This window comes from Balaenoptera acutorostrata, chromosome 9 (assembly GCF_949987535.1).
Source record: "Balaenoptera acutorostrata chromosome 9, mBalAcu1.1, whole genome shotgun sequence".
Taxonomy (NCBI): Eukaryota; Metazoa; Chordata; class Mammalia; order Artiodactyla; family Balaenopteridae; genus Balaenoptera; species Balaenoptera acutorostrata.
Genome location: NC_080072.1, coordinates 28678933 through 28697197, shown reverse-complemented (window position 1 = coordinate 28697197; position 18265 = coordinate 28678933). Strand labels below are relative to the sequence as shown.

Genomic DNA, 18265 nt, shown 5'->3' with positions numbered 1-18265 from the left:
AGACCACCAGAGACCTCCCGGCCCCACGTAATATCAGTTGCCGAGAGCTCTCCCAGAGATCTCCGTCTCAACGCTAAGACCCAGCTCCACTCAATGACCAGCAAGCTACAGTGCTGAACACCCCATGGCAAACAACTAGCAAGACAGGAACACAACCCCACCCATCAGCAGAGAGGCTGCCTAAAATCTTAATAAGGTCACAGACACCCCAAAACACACCACCGGACGCGGCCCAGCCCATCAGAAAGACAAGATCCATCCTCATCCACCAGAACACAGGCAACAGGCCCCTCCACCAGGAAGCCTACACACCCACTGAACCAACCTTAGCCATGGGGGCAGACACCGAAAACAATGGGAACTATGAACCTGCAGCCTGCGAAAAGGAGACCCCAAACACCGTAAGTTAAGCAAAATGAGAAGACAGAGAAATATGCAGCAGATGAAGGAGGAAAGTAAAAACCCACAAGACCAAAAAAATGAAGAGGAAATAGGCAGTCTACCTGAAAAAGAATTCAGAGTAATGATAGTAAAGATGATCCAAAATCTTGGAAATAGAATGGAGAAGATACAAGAAATGTTTAACAAGGACCTAGAAGAACTAAAGAGCAAACAAACAATGATGAACAACACAATAAATGAAATTAAAAATTCTCTAGAAGGAATCAATAGCAGAATAACTGAGGCAGAAGAATGGATAAATGACCTGGAAGATAAAATAGTGGAAATAACTACCGTAGAGCAGAATAAAGAAAAAAGAGTGAAAAGAAAGGACAGTCTCAGAGACTTCTGGGACAACATTAAATGCACCAACACTCAAATTGTAGGGGTCCCAGAAGAAGAAGAGAAAAAGAAAGGGACTGAGAAAATATTTGAAGAGATTATAGTTGAAAACTTCCCTACTACGGGAAAGGAAAGAGCCAGTCAGGTCCAGGAAGTGCAGAGAGTCCATACAGGATAAAGCCAAGGAGAAACACGCCAAGACACATATTAATCAAACTATCAAAAATTAAATACAAAGAAAAAGTATTAACAACAGCAACGGAAAAGCAACAAATAACATACAAGGGAATCCCCATAAAGTTAACAGCTGATCTTTTAGCAGAAACTTTGCAAGCCAGAAGGGAGTGGCAGGACATATTGAAAGTGATGAAAGGGAAAAACCTACAACCAAGATTACTCTACCCAGCAAGGATCTCATTCAGATTTGACGGAGAAATTAAAAGCTTTACAGACAAGCAAAAGCTAAGAGAATTCAGCACCACCAAACCAGCTTTACAACAAATGCTAAAGGAACTTCTCTAGGCAGGAAACACAAGAGAAGGAAAAGACCAACAATAACAAACTCAAAACAATTAAGAAAATGGTAATAGGAACATACATATTGATAATTACCTTAAATATAAATGGATTAAATGTTCCAACCAAAAGATATAGATCGGCTGAATGGATACAGAAACAAGACCTATATATATGCTGTCTACAAGAAACCCATTTCAGACCTAGGGACACATACAGACTGAAAGTGAGGGGATGGAAAAAGGTATTCCATGCAAATGGAAATCAGAAGAAAGCTGAAGTAGCAATTCTCATATCAGACAAAATAGACTTTAAAATAAAGACTATTACAAGATACAAAGAAGGACACTACATAATGATCAAGGGATCAATCCAAGAAGAAGATATAACAATTGAAAATATTTATGCACCCAACATAGGAGCACCTCAATACATAAAGCAAATGCTAACAGCCATAAAAGGGGAAATCGACAGTAACACAATAATAGTAGGGGACTTTAACACCCCACTTTCACCAATGGACAGATCATCCAAAATGAAAATGAATAAGGAAACACAAGCTTTAAATGACACATTAAATAAGATGGACTTAATTGATATTTATAGAACATTCCATCCAAAACAACAGAATACACTTTCTTCTCAAGTGCTCATGGAACATTCTCCAGGATAGATCATATCTTGGGTAACAAATCAAGCCTTGGTAAAGTTAAAAAAATTGAAATCGTATCAAGTATCCTTTCAGAACACAACACTATGAGACTAGATATCAATTATAGGAAAAAAAACCTGTAAAAATTACAAACACATGGAGGCCAAACAATACACTACTAAATAACCATGAGATCACTGAAGAAATCAAAGAGGAATTCAAAAAATATTTAGAAACAAATGACAATGAAACCACAATGACCCAAAACCTATGGGATGCAGCAAAAGCAGTTCTAAGAGGGAAGATTATAGCAATACAATCCTACCTCAAGAAACAAGAAAAATCTCAAATAAACAACCTAACCTTACACCTAAAGCAGTTAGAGAAAGAAGAACAAAAAAACCCAAAAGTTAGCAGAAGGAAAGAAATCATAAAGATCAGATCAGAAATAAATGAAAAAGAAATGAAGGAAACAATAGCAAAAATCAATAAAACTAAAAGCTGGTTCTTTGAGAAGATAAACAAAATTGATAAACCATTAGCCAAACTCATCAAGAAAAAAAGGAAAAAGACTCAAATCAACAGAATTAGAAATGAAAAAGGAGAAGTAACAACTGACACTGCAGAAATACAAAGGATCATGAGAGATTACTACAAGCAACTATATGCCAATAAAATGGACAAGCTAGAAGAAATGGAAAAATTCTTAGAAAAGCACAACCTTCCGAGCCTGAACCAGGAAGAAACAGAAAATATAAACAGACCAATCACAAGCACTGAAATTGAAAGTGTGATTAAAAATCTTCCAACAAACAAAAGCCCAGCACCAGATGGATTCACAGGCAAATTCTATCAACCATTTACAAAAGAACTAACACCTATCCTTCTCAAACTCTTCCAAAATATAGCAGAAGGAGGAACACTCCCAAACTCATTCTACGAGGCCACCATCACCCTGATACCAAAACCAGACAAAGATGTCACAAAAAAAGAAAACTACAGGCCAATATCACTGATGAACATAGATGCAAAAATCCTCAACAAAACACTAGCAAACAGAATCCAACAGCACATGAAAAGGATCATACACCATGATCAAGTGGGGTTTACCCCAGGAATGCAAGGCTTCTTCAGTAGATTCAAATCAATCAATGTGATACACCGTATTAACGAATTGAATGATAAAAACCATATGATAATGTCAATAGATGCAGAAAAAGCTTTTGACAAAATTCAACACCTATTTATGATAAAAACCCTCCAGAAAGCAGAAAGAGAGGGAACTTAACCTCAACATAATAAAGGCTATATATGACAAACCCACAGCAAACATCATTCTCAATGGTGAAAAACTGAAAACATTTCCACTAAGATCAGGAACAAGACAAGGTTGCCCACTCTTACCACTATTATTCAACATAGTTTTGTATGTTTTAGCGATAGCAATCAGAGAAGAAAAAGAAATAAAAGGAATCCAAATCAGAAAAGAAGAAGTAGGGGCTTCCCTGGTGGCACAGTGGTTGAGAATCTGCCTGCCAATGCAGGGGACACGGGTTCGAGCCCTGGTCTGGGAAGATCCCACATGCCGCGGAGCGGCTAGGCCCGTGAGCCACAACTACTGAGCCTGCGCGTCTGGAGCCTGTGCTCCGCAACGAGAGAGGCCGTGATAGTGAGAGGCCCGCACACCGCGATGAAGAGTGGCCCCCGCTTGCTGCAACTAGAGAAAGCCCTCGCACAGAAACGAAGACCCAACACAGCCGAAACTAAATAAATAAATAAATAAATTTTTAAAAAAAAAGAAAAGAAGAAGTAAAAGTGTCACTGTTTGCAGATGACATGACTATACATAGAGAATCCTAAAGATGCTACCAGAAAACTACTAGAGCTAATCAATGAATTTGGTAAAGTAGCAGGATACAAAATTAATGCACAGAAATATCTTGCATTCCTATACACTAATGACGGAAACTCTGAAAGAGAAATTAAGGAAACACTCCCATTTAGCATTGCAACAAAAAGAATAAAATACCTAGGAATAAACCTACCTAAGGAGACAAAAGGCCTGTATGCAGAAAACTATAAGACACTGATGAAAGAAATTGAAGATGATACAAACAGATGGAGAGATATACCATGTTCTTGGATTGGAAGAATCAACATTGTGAAAATGACTATAGTACCCAAAGTAGTCTACCGATTCAATACAATCCTTACCAAACTATCAATGGCATTTTTCACAAACTAGAACAAAAAATCTTAAAATTTGTTGGGAGACACAAAAGATGCCAAATAGCCAAAGCAATCTTGAGGAAGAAAAATGGAGCTGGAGGAATCAGGCTCCCTGAGGTCAGACTATACTACAAAGCTACAGTACTCAAGACAGTATAGTACTGGCACAAAATCAGAAATATATAGATCAATGGAACAGGATAGAAAGCCCAGAGATAAACCCACACACATATGGTCACCTTATCTTTGACAAAGGAGGCAAGAATATACAATGGAGAAAAGACAGCCTCTTCAGTAAGTGGTGCTGGGAAAACTGGACAGCTAAATGTAAAAGAATGAAATTAGAACACTCCCTAACACCATACACAAAAATAAACTCAAAATGGATTAAAGACCTAAATGTAAGGCCAGACACTATAGGTCTCTTAGAGGAAAACATAGGCAGATCACTCTATGACATAAATCACAGCAAGATCCTTTTTGACCCACGTCCTAAAGAAATGGAAATAAAAACAAAAATAAACAGATGGGACCTAATGAAACTTAAAAGCTTTTGCACAGCAAAGGAAACCATAAACAAGACCAAAAGACAACCCTCAGAATGGGAGAAAATATTTGCAAATGAAGCAACTGACAAAGGATTAATCTGCAAAATTTACAAGCAGCTCATGCAGCTCAATATCGAAAAAACAAACAACCCAATCCAAAAATGGGCAGAAGACCTAAATAGACATTTCTCCAAAGAAGATATACAGATTGCCAACAAACACATGAAAGGATGCTCAACATCACTAATCATTAGAGAAATGCAAATCAAAACTACCATGAGGTATCACCTCACACCAGTCAGAATGGCCATCATTAAAAAAATCTACAAATAATAAATGCTGGAGAGGGCGTGGAGAAAAGGGAACCCTCTTGCACTGTTGGTGGGAATGTGAATTGATACAGCAACTATGGAGAACAGTATGGAGGTTCCTTAAAACACTAAAAATAGAACTACCATACAACCCAGCAATCCCACTACTGAGCATATACCCTGAGAAAACCATAATTCAAAAAGAGTCATGTATACAATTTTCACTGCAGCACTATTTACAATAGCCAGGACATGGAAGCAACCTAAGTGTCCATCGACAGATGAATGGATAAAGAAGATGTGGCACATATATACAATGGAATATTACCCAGCCATAAAAAGAAACGAAATTGAGTTATTTGTAGTGAGGTGGATGGACCTAGAGTCTGTCATACAGAGTGAAGTAAGTCAGAAAGAGAAAAGCAAATACCGTATGCTAACACATATATATGGAATCTAAAAAAAAAAAGTTCTGAAGAACTTAGGGGCAGGACAGGAATAAACACGCAGATATAGAGAATGGACTTGAGGACACGGGGAGGGGGAAGAGTAAGCTGGGATGAAGTGAGAGAGTGGCACTGACATATATGCACTACCAAATGTAAAACAGATAGCTAGTGGGAAGCAGCTGCATAGCACAGGGAGATCAGCTTGGTGCTTTGTGACCACCTAGAGGGGTGGGATAGGGAGGGTGGGAGGGAAACGCAAGAGGGAGGAGATATGGGGATACATGTATACGTATAGCTGATTCACTTTGTTATACAGTAGAAACTAACACAACATTGTAAAGCAATTATACTCCAATAAAGATGTTAAAAAAATGATAAAATGATTGAATTTTTAAAAAAGAAAAAAAAACAGAAGCTCACAATCCAACAGGGACTGCAGTTAACTGAATTTAAACTTGCTATTATTTCTCCTCCTAATCCCAACAACTAGAAAAGACCATCCTCACAGTAGGTATTTTATAAGTTAGCACTGAATTTACATTTAATAGCAGAAAACATAACAGTTTAGCAGTAGAGACAAGATTTATCTTAGTACTAAATTTTAAGAGAAACTGCATTAATGGATTTCCCCATAATGGACACCATCTGACTAAAAAGACTGTTTTCTACAGTGATATGGTGGATGATGCCAACTGAACTTTAAAATACTTTTTTAATAATTATAATAAAAGCTAAAGACATAATATAAAATCAGAATTCAGTTAAAGCAGCTCTGCCAGGTGCTATTTTTAATACGTTACTTTCTATTGATTTAATTTGATAAAGAAATAGAGCTTAGAAAGCTCATTGGAGTGGGTGGTTGAAATTCCATTTATTCTTTAATTAAATAATTCTACAACTATTCAGAGAACAAATTAGAAGGGTATAGAATTTGTAATGTAACATAGGAGAGACAGTCATATGATCAGGTATGTATAATAAAGAGATAAGGGCTATCAGGGGAAGTTAAAGGTATGATAAACCACACTATTCCTGACTTAGAATGTTAGGGAAGACTTTTAGGAGAAATAACGGGTAAGCTGAAAAGTAAATAATGAGAAGCAATCCAAGAGAACAGGAGAGATAAAAGTTTGAGGCAGAGGGAACTGAATTGTTTCAAAAGCTCAGAGTTAAGAAAGCACATGATAAGTCTGGGGGACTGAAAAAAAAGTCCAAATGGGTAGAGAGGAGTAAGTAATAAGGGGAGGGAGAAGTTTCCAGAGAACCAGATCATGAAGGACAACATTAAGGAGTTTCACTTTTGCCATAAAGATAATAAGAGCTTTGAAAGGTTTTATGCCTGGAGTAACGTAACACCTTTGCATTTTTGCATGATCACTCCCGTTCCAGAATGTCACCATTATGAACAGGATGGAAACTACTGTCAAGACTGGAGGCAGGGAGACCAGTTAGAAAGCTAACCCAGTAACCCAAAGAATAGATGACGATAGCTTGAACTTCGATAATGACAGTAGGAATCAAGATCCTTAGAATTCACTTGAAAAAACAGATTCAAAGCAACAAGACTTACTGATATTTGCTTAGAGATAGTGAGAGTGGGAGATGCCAAGGATGACTCCCAGCTCCTTGAGATGGAACACCTGAGTGGATTGTGGTAATGTCCACAGAAGAAATGAAGGAGGCATTGGTGTGATATGATATGAAATGAAATGGTCACTATATGGTGACGTGTTAACTTCAGTTTTGGACATGCTTATGGGACATTCAAGTGAAAATGTCAAGTAGTTGGAGTAGTAGAGGTTAGCAATAGTAATAGATGCTTTTCAGTTAAATCCAATAATTCTTTTGGTAAAAACTGAAAAATAGCCATTTCAACCCAGAGTGCTGTCTAGTACACTTAGGACTAATTGTCTTATTTATTGAAGTAAGATTCACATGTTTCTGACACCAGACAGTACAGCTACTCAGGAGCTGAAATCCTGCTATGGCAGTTACAGAGCCTGAAATGTTTTCCTTCCCAGACTAAAGTCCATAACATACTTATTCCCCAAAGAATCATTTGGTGTCTGAAGTGCTGGGAATAACATAAGATCAGGAACTTAAGATTCTGTGACAAAGAGAATGGAAGAAGAGGACAAATATTGTCAATCAATCACTTTGTCTATGAATAATATATCTTATGCCGCATAACAAGATACCTCCCTTCTGTGATAAAGACACTAATCTTTGAAGAATTTAGTACTTCCTCACTCAGATTACTTAACAAAACTTCTTCCCAAGCAATACCCAAGAAATAACAGAAAGTTTTGTTTAATGACTAATTCCAAAGTCCATAAAATGTCAGTTCAGGAATTGTTTCAAAACCAAAAGGGTGGTTATATGATCCACACATCCTCCAAATTTTAAAAATGTATATATAAATCATGTGATATTCATTTTAATATAAAATTTACAAATATAAAATCAGTACTGAAAAGATATATTAATAGGTTTTAGACTTGCTCAAGTGACTTTTGTAACACAGTATATAATGTTCAGTTAACATCTGGTATCTAATGGTTAAAAAAAAAAAACCTACCAGCAAATTAAGGTTACATTTAGAATGAAACACGGTGATACCTGATTTAGTTCATACTGACCTTTTAACTGTCTCAGTTTGTGTTTCATAGTGTCTAGATCAGCCAAAATTTTGTCCTTTTTTAGCCAGTTCTGTTTTTCTATTTTTTCTGCTTTCTTCAAAGCTAGAATTAAAAACAATACATGATATTTTATCTTGCATTCTTCTTATCAACAGTAATTTATCATGCAAGCCAATAATTTATAAAGAACTTTCTGCTCCAAGAAACAGATTCAATTAGAAACAAGTAATTAAAAGGTAAGGGTCATTAAAAGAAACTTCATTTGAAAGATGACAGGGCTTAAGGCATTTCTTTATGGAATGGAGGGGGAAAAAGAAGAACAGTGCTGTTTTATTATATAGATTTACCATATGCAATAGCCATATTTCATTTTCTATTTCCACAAACTATTTGGAGGTGATGAAAGCCTTCCTTGGAACCATTCATTTTTTTAAACATCCACCTACTGCCTAAAGGGTGCAATTCTTAAAAATGAAAATGTGCAGACAGGTCGTCTTCAGTGTGAATTAAACTCATTTGTTATTTTCTAATGTATATCATTATTCTCAGTCTTATAGACCAAGGATCTCTTTATCAATGAAATTAGACACTTTCCATGCAGAATACTCCATTCCAGTAAGAAAAAAACAGGCAATTGTGCAAATATAGGAGTATAGCTATCCTTGTGCACATGTTAATTGATGAACCTCCCGTTCTTTGCATAAATGTGATGTTATTATATTGACATTATACACATTTAATTGATTTTCTTATGGTGACAAAAAATTTATTTCTCTCTCTCTTTATGCACTTGCTTGAAAGAAAGCAAAAACAAAACACTTACCATTGGGACTCAGAAATGGTTCACCACAAGATACCCAGATGGCAATAGGATTTCTGAGGATGAGGGTGAGCAAAGACTTATCTATATCATTCAAACTATCAGATGTCACAGACTTTGGAAATAATTTGGTTTTCACTTGCATTCTTGCAGTTCCTGGGAAACAAATGACACATTTACTATTGTTCAATGAATAATGAATAAATTTGCTTGCTGAATTCACTTGTTTATTCAAAATATTTTATTCTTCATTAATGACCTGATTTTTTTGATGCCAAAACGAGATGCAAATATATAAATTTGATCAGAAACTTCATATGCAACTAAATAATTTAAACAAATCTTATTGTAAATATATATTTTAATTCCTTTCTTACCCTTTGTCTAGTTATGAAAAAAATATGAGGTAGCTTACCAAAATATCTACTCTGAAAAGGGATAAAATAAAGAGATAAAAAAGCAAGGAAGGGGAGAAAGGAGTATAGGAATAGACCAAAGCCAGAGATAAGGTGCTTCAGAGAACTCATCAATTAAATGATTAGTAGTATCTATCTCATTCTGCTGTTGGGATGATTATAAAAAGGAAAGTGTTTAGAATAATATTTGGTCTAGTTAATTGTGCAAGCATCCAAAAAAATGCTAGATAATATTTTTATCATCATTATGATACTAGACATGAATACCACACTGTTTTTATTTGCTGGAGATAAAGCACTATTTGGGCGCTGAGAATCCTTGTGGCTAAAGCAAAGAGGAAAACACCATTTCAAGACACACATGGCTGACAGAGAGAGATAAATTCCTCAAGATACAACTTTCCTGGTCCTGAGATCTTAGAGAAATTTATTTCAGGGTCTTCATAAAGGGGTTATTTGTGATACAGCAAACAGTATCCTACTATATAATTAATACATATTGAGAACTTACTATGTGCTGGGCATTTTACTAAGACCTCTACATACATTATCGCATATAATTCTCAAAATGATACTCTGAGGTAGGTCCACTCCTCTTTTGTACAGTAACTGAGATTTAGTCACATAGCCAGGCGGGGGCAGAGCCGGAATTAGAATCAAGGCCATCTGCTTCCAGAGCCAGTGCCTTTAACCACCGCCTTTATAGTAAGCATGACACTGAGTTTTTGATTGATGCCTGTTTCTTTTAATTTCCTCAATGCAAACCGATGTCATAACTCCAAGTCATGATTCAGTAAAGGGGACAGCCAGCTAATGCCCCTGCCTGATTCAAGGATAACCTTTAGAATGTGAGGGGAAGGGATGGCCATGCCCTCTTGGTAGACCTGCATGAATAACATTACCTCCAAGCAGGTTTTAAATAAGAATTTGAAAGAAGAATGTTTGACATTTTAAATCTTCCAGAACCTGGAGATCAGATATTCCACATGCCAAATAAAGGCAGAACTATATGCTTTAGTGATCAGCTAGGCATTAAATGTTCACATAATTATTTTTTAAAACTCATTAGAAAACCAAACAAATAATATCATTATAAAATAATAGAAAAAAATATTGGTCTCTTCCCCCAGTTCCTGACACAGAGCTCCTAAAATTCTTGTAATTTCCTAAGTGGTAAAGAGCACTAGGGGCATCTTTTGTTCTAATTCCTGACACAGAGCTCCTAAATTCTTTGGAATTTCCTGGGTGCTAGCAGTGTCTTTTGTTCTAATGAGATGAATCTTGGTGGGCTCCTGGATGGGGGCTGGTCACCAGAAAGTCCAAGCCATGATTAGAAACTTGGAATTTTCAACCCTACTCCCCATTCTCCAGAGAGGGACTAGAAATGGAGTTGATGATCAATCATGCCTACATGACGAAGTCTCCATAAAAATCCCCAAAGTACACGGTTCAGAAAGCTTCTGGTTTGGTGAACACATGGAGATGCTGGGAGAGTGGAGTGTCAGAGAAAACATGGAATCCTCATGCCCTTTCCCACGTACCTTACCCTATGCTTCTCTTTCATCTGGATTTTCATCTATATCCTTTACCATATCCTTTTATAATAAATAGGTAAACAGTAAGTAAACAGTTTTCTTGAGTTCTGTGAGCTGCTCTAGCAAATTAATTGAACCCGAGGAGGGAGCCAATTTATAGCCACTCAGTCAGAAGCACAGGTCTGGACCTCTGAAATGGGGTGAGTGGGAAGCGGTGTTGTGAGACTGGGCCCTTAACCTGTGGGATCTGACCTTATCTCCAGGTAGGTAGTGTCAGAATTGAGTTAAATTGTAGGAGATCCAGCTAGATGGTGTGGGAGTTGGTGTGGGAAAACCCCCCACAGGTCTGGTGTCAGAACCATTGTGAATGGGATAGTAGTATGAGAATAAAGGAGAGACACAGAGGAAGGACTGGGTTTTTCCTACTGAATCCTACACACAATAATGATAACTAACATTATTAAATTGCTAAGTATCAACCAGGCATTAATCTAAGTGATATATATTCATATGCATATATATTCATATTCATATATATTCTTATGAATACACATTCATATTTATGAAGACTGAACTAGTATATATTCATGTGACTATTAGTGTCCTCATTTTACAAATGAGGGAACTGAGGTACAGAGAGTACCCACGATCACTCATCTAACAAGTGGCAGGTAGGAGCTGAACCCTGGTATTTTCAGCTCCAAAACCCACATTCTTAACCTCTAAACCATGCCTCTCAACACAACAATGGAAACCTGAGACAACCGCCGAATCACTGCTAGCAAGACTCTTTTTCATTTAGCAAATTGTTGTTGGGGACACAGGCCCTGCCCTCAAGTTGTACCTAGTCTAATGAAACGCACAAAGATGTAGACAGATAATTATAACACAGTGTGCTAGGAGCTGTGATAGGGGTGCATTTGCTGTAGCTTCTGGGAGTTCATAGGAGCAGTGGAGACGGGGGAGGGGAGTTGGAGGACAGGCGGTGTGGAGGGGACACCTTCTCTTCTAATAGTAGGAAGAGATTTGCATTGATCTAGTCCCACTTTCTTAAGCGGTCTCCAGTTGGTTTTGATTCTGAATTTAAGAACAGAACCTGCTCATGTTGCATAAAGTAGCTAAACTGTCAAACATATTTTATAAATTCTAGGCAATTTATTTATTGTTTTGGTGCTGAAATCAAATTTACATTAAAAAATTTTTTTCTTATTTTTCTGCAAGGTAAAAACATTATGAGAATTTCATATGAGTAGCTTCCTGTGATTTTTTTTTAACTCTCGAAGGGGTGACTGAATGAAAGAATTACATTTAACTTTCACATGATCAAACATAAGTAGAATCAGCTAAACCCTGTAGAATGTAACCAACCTTCCATACTTTTAACAGGTGTCTCTTTTGTTCCAACAGGGGCTGCCTCTTCCTTTTGTTCCTCAGAGTCTCTCTGGATAAAAGATTTATCAAGAGCCCATAAAACCAAATCCCACAAGGAAAGGATTGTGGTTCCATCTTTGGTATATACTTTGGAGGCTGCTCTGGCAAGACCAAGTTGTTCCGTGCATTCTGCAAGCAGCTAAAAAACACAGACTATAAGGAACCGAGAAGAAATAGTGGTAGAACTGAGAATAATCATGATGAGCATGTTATTTTAGAACTCTGAGAAAATCCTTTAATTTGAGAAAATAGAAAGCAATAGCTACCAACTTGATCTTTGATTAGAGATGATTTTTGACATTGGATTGTCCTACATAATCTCACAAATTAGTCCAATCCATCTGTGAAAATTCTTAGCTCCAAAAATTTAACACAGCAGCTATTGTATGTTAATACATTTTATCATCAGGGTATTTATTTCCTAAGAAGTGTAAACCTAGAAGTCCACTTTCAGTTGTGTGCTTAAGAATGAATAAAATTATTCTAACACTTCAGATGAACTGCTTTAAAATAAATGAGTACTTGACTTTCAAACCAAGAACTGACACATTATTACTTCCATTTGGCAGATGGGAAATCAGGCTGAAAGGTTGATATTTTTGCCCAAGACCATAAAAGCCAGGGTCCCAGGGTGAATTCTGGAGTTGCTAACTTTTGTCCTTTGCTTAGCCCATTGAACAACAGTATCTTAATAAAAAAATCTATTCGTACTCAGAGGGGTGAGTGAACGATTATGTGTGTGTGTGTGTATTTGCAAGGAAGTCTCCAGGGTAACTCCATATCATATTTAACATTGCTTGTAAAATATGTTGTTAAAGGTATTGGCCAGAATGTACAGACACAAGACAACCATCATGCAATGGAAGGACAAGGCTGGGTTTGGGCCCTGGGGACTCTCCTCCCTTCCCATGGCTGTGGGGAGCAGCCTCTAAGACAGAAATCACATGTTCCCTCCTAGCACAACTCCTGCCTCTCCAATTTGAAAATGAAATGAAACCCCCTATCAACAAATTAGTGCTCCGATTCTCCAGATGATAAAGGAGGTGGCATCTCTTTGGATACTGAGCTGACATACAACTTGAAGCTGGAAGGGGAAGGAAGGCAAAAAAAAGGCTTTCTGTTTCTCATTTTTCTAAGTCTGTATCTGAAGAAATACAATCAAAAATAACATCTTTAAGAAAACAGAGATCTTGATCTCAGCAGCTTCAATTGGTAAAACTGGCTAGGGATATTTGTCACTCAATCTCACTGCTTTTTTTCTTGTCAGAAAAATCACCATTATCATTACCTCTGAGGACTCGAGAAGCATTTAAGTGATAGCCACTTACCATGGGGAATGTTCCAGCCACAATTAACTTCCCATTTCGATATCCATCTCCATTTTTGTATGCAATTATTTTCACTGCCTTCTGGTGAGTAACTGCCATGCCACTATGAGATACAACTTGCGTGCAGGTCTTCATCCGTAAAGATAACAGACGTTCTTCATAATAACTTAAAGTGTTTTCAGCCTCATAAGAAGATAAATCAGCCTGATTTTTTTTAAAAAACAACAACATAGATCAACTCAAACATTTTTTCTTTTAGTTTTATTATTTTGTTATACTTCAGCCTCTTGATTTGTGTGTGTACATGGGTGTGGCAACTAAATTTTGAAATGTTCACTTCATATGCTAAAAGTATTAGGTGCTGTAGTGGGAAGGACATTGGGTCCGAACTCCTCAGTTCTCTTCCCAGCCCTGTCACTGAGTCTCTAGGTGACTTTGGGCCTCTGTCTTGTGTTTCTGGCCTTCTCCTGTTTTCTACTTTGCCTTCCACTGGACAGGAGATGGGGAAGAAGGATGCCAGGGCCAGAGAGAGCCTGGGGTTGAAGTAATGGACACTAGCAGTAAAGATATTCTCTTAATCTTTAACTTTAGGATGATGCCATCCTATGGTGGCAGATATTGATGCATGAGGAGGGGAATGAGTGTAGCCTTAACCACATGACAATGAGGGTGGTGAATGCCACACTTCACATCTTCCTTTTCATTGCTACTCAGGAAGCTGCCCTGAGGGAGAAGTTGTGTCCAAGATGCTGTAACACTGGGGATTCTTTTCCGATCAGCTCACCCCCACCTCCTTAACACAACCCTACTGTCACCAAAGCAAAGCCAAATGCCTGCAGGCTTTCCCAGAGGACTGACTCCCCCTTTCCTTCAGTTATTGTTTCAGTTGATGTTTATTGCAACTGTTACTACCCTGCTCTTCTGCAATGTGTATCAGGTTTAGGGGAGAGAGGACAGTGACCTGGGAATAAGACCGGCAAGCCCTGAAGAGCACACCAGGTGGAAGGTTCCCACCCCTAAGGAATTGCTCCTTTTTACACAGTTGTGTAAGTTCCTCTTAGCTCTTCTCACTTCTAAACTTGAAGGAAAGGATTTTTTAAATGGTGCCATTTTAAATTAAGATCACAGGAAAGCAGCAGAGATTATTTTCTCCATGAGCTATAAATAGTATTAGACATGAATGCATGAATTCAGGCACCCAACCTGAAGAGTCATTAACAACAACAGATCAAATTAGCCCTGAAAATACTAGGAAAAAAAGGAGTTTACCCTGTGGATATAGGCAAAAAGCTACTCCACTAAGTAAAGATTTGCAGTTACTTCCTCATCTAAAAGCAACACAGGGAGTAGTGCAAGGTGTCAGGAGATGATTAAAGCTGCAGAAGTGCCCAATTAACGTCAAAGAGTATATTGAACTATTAACAGATAATGTATTTTAAGTTACAATGGGGAAAAGGAAATCAATGCGGGTGGAATGGTAAAGGTGCATCAACGAAAGATGAATTGGATGAGTGGAGATGAACTTGAGTGTAAGGCAAATAATGCATGTATCAAAGTTTCCAAACTGATGTCACACATGTATTAGCAGAGCTCAGATCATTACATACTCTGGCCACATCGATGACCTTGAAAGGTCCTTGTGAGAAGGGCTTCTGGGTCTCGGAGCCTGAGGCACAGAGGAATGGCAGCCCTGGAAGCAACTGTTTCAGTCTCTTCTCTGCTCTCATGGACTGCCCACATGCCAAACAGAGCATTGTTTTTTTCTTTCCACTGGGTGAGAGATAATAGTATCCCTGAAAATGGAGGTAAAGATGTTTTTATTTGGATGCATCTAAATTATGATAGCACTTTTGTAGAATACTTTACCATACAAATAAAGCACTTTTATGATCCCCAAATGCTAAATTTGAAATCTCAACATGAATGAATTATTTTGCTCTCTAATTATTAATTATTATATTATAGAGCAAAATATTTCCAAACGCTGTTGACTGAAAAAGCCTAGAGGCAATGACAATTCAATATCAATGAGTATAACTTGTATCCAGAATCAGAGTTTCTTGGAGGAATGGCCAATTCCAGATTTGGGGCAAGAAATATACAAGACAAGCAAGGATTTCTTGCATGCCCAGAAAAAAAGAAGCCACCCAAAAGTAAAGGCATTATGTCAAAAAAGACACATGTGCCAACATGAAGGACATTCCACTGGCCCAAAGTGGGACAATTTGGGAGTAAAATAAAATGATAACCAAAACACTTTAAATATGTTTGAATAGGTAAAGTCCCGTGAGTTCATAATCATGTTAAAAATATAAGTTAAAAAAAAAAAAAGCAACAAAAAAGCCAACAAACAAATAAAAACAAAACCACTACTTACTGGAGTCCATTAGAAGTAAACTGGCACCAATTTACAACTCTGAAATTGGCCATTAGAAATTGTGGCAGATTATTTGCAAAGATGGCCATAGTAAAACCATCCCATTCTTTGCATGCCCTTTTGAAATGTCATTTTGCTGCTCCTCCAATCAAGAAATAGAGTTCCTTTCTCCTTTCCTCCTTTCCTTGAATCTGGGCAAGGCCATGTGACTCGCTGTGGCCAATGTAGCATTAGCAAATGTGATGCAAGCAGATGCATAAGAAGTGCTTGCACATTTCAGCTTGTTCTTTTTTGGCTGCATTTGGAAGCCTGAGACCATAACGTGAGCTCACTTGAGCTAGCCTACTTAAGAAGCCTTGAGGAGAACTAAGGCCCCCACCAGACATGTGATTTGACCATTCAGACACCACAGAACCACCAAACTACTGGTGTGCTACCAGATAACTACAGCCACATTAGTGACCCTGGGCAAGACCAGCAGAACTGCCCAGTTCAACCTAGCCCAAATCGTTGACTCCGAGCATAAAAATGGTTGTTGGCTTAAGCCACTAAATTTTCAGGTGATTTGTTATACTACAATAGATAAGTTAGATAGAACAATTTAAGCATTTATCCTACCATCCTTTACAAACCATATTTCTGGGCAGTCAAATACCTAGTTGAAGAGGTAAAGTTCTTCCTTACACTAAAAGTTCAGCTAATATATGTCAGGGAAAGTAATAGAACTTTTTAAAATTGACCCTTTTCAAACTTCTAATGAAATGATTGATTTAGGCAAAGATCACAAAAAAGGCAACACTAAATGAAAAGTCACTGGGAATTGTTTTTTGATGTGAGATTAGGTTGTAATCACCTGAACCCATGGAAAATCCACACTGTATCCCTGCATAAGTGATAAATATGAAATACACAGTAAAACCTATGAAGATTCTTGTCCAAAAAATGCTGAACATAAACATAATTAAACTCCAGTGCTAAATTCCTTTTATAGGCGTTATGGGAGCCAGAGAAACAAGTTAAAGGATGTCATAGGAAGCAAACAGAAAAATCCAAACAAGAGGCATTCTATAGGATGGATTCTGCAACCAGTGTCACATAGGGACCTTGTTTAAATCCTGACTCAAATCAACCAACCATAAGAAGAATTTTTTAGGAAACCTGGGAAATTTTATTATGAACAGGGTAGTAGATGGCCAAAAATTACTGTTAATTTTATTAGGTGATAATGGCATAATGGTAATGTATGAAAATGGTCAAATTTTTACAGGTGCATGCTTAAGTTTGAGGTGAAATGGTATCATGTCTAGGATTTGTAAATATTGCAAAACCTTGATAATAGTTGAATTTGGATGATAGGTATATGAGAATTCACTGAACTAGTCTCTCTACTCTTGAATATGCATGAACATTTTAAAGTACTTTTATATAGACTCCCTGATTTGCTTTGTTCCTCACAAGGCTAAAAGTTAAGTACAGCGGAGTTAATATCATCATTCTCAATTTACAGATGAGAAAACAAAAGCTAAGACAGGGAAGTTTTTTGTTTTTTTTTGTTTTTGTTTTTTTTTAAACTTTAGCTTTTTTTTTTTTTTTTTTAAAGGATTTTCTTATTTATTTATTTATTTATTTATTTTTGGCTGTGTTGGGTCTTCGGTTCGTGCGAGGGCTTTCTCCAGTTGCGGCAAGCGGGGGCCACTCTTCATCGCGGTGCGGGGACCGCTCTTCATAGCGGTGCGCGGGCCTTTCTCTATCGCGGCCCCTCCCGTCGCGGGGCACAGGCTCCAGACGCGCAGGCTCAGCAATTGTGGCTCACGGGCCCAGCTGCTCCGTGGCATGTGGGATCTTCCCAGACCAGGGCTCGAACCCGTGTCCCCTGCATTAGCAGGCAGATTCTCAACCACTGCGCCACCAGGGAAGCCCGACAGGGAAGTTTTTAATCCAAGGATATCCAAGTAGTATGTGGCAGAGCTGAAATACAAAGCTGTGATTTCTGATTCCAAGTTTTTGGCTTTTTTGCCTTTGTCATATTTCTACAACTATTCCATTTAAATACTTAAAGCTACCTCAATTCAAAGCCAACATTTAGATGATACTTTTGAAGATGTAATTCTTAAGTTCCACTATGGATTTCTCTATACGCACATCTGATTTCCATTTTCCTAAAAATTACTGGGAGACAGAAAATTAAAACATCTCCTCTCAGATGGAATTGAGTGAATACTACATACAGA

General features: G+C 37.7%; 1 protein-coding gene across 1 annotated transcript in view; it reads right to left on the bottom strand.

Moving 5' to 3' along the window:
- DCDC1 (doublecortin domain containing 1) overlaps window positions 1-18265 on the bottom strand; it is a 481625-nt gene that overhangs the window by 27399 nt on the left and 435961 nt on the right. The window contains 5 exon segments of the mRNA XM_057552454.1: window positions 8128-8229; window positions 8951-9103; window positions 12267-12468; window positions 13658-13861; window positions 15265-15450. Coding sequence (XP_057408437.1) covers window positions 8128-8229; window positions 8951-9103; window positions 12267-12468; window positions 13658-13861; window positions 15265-15450 — 847 coding nt within the window.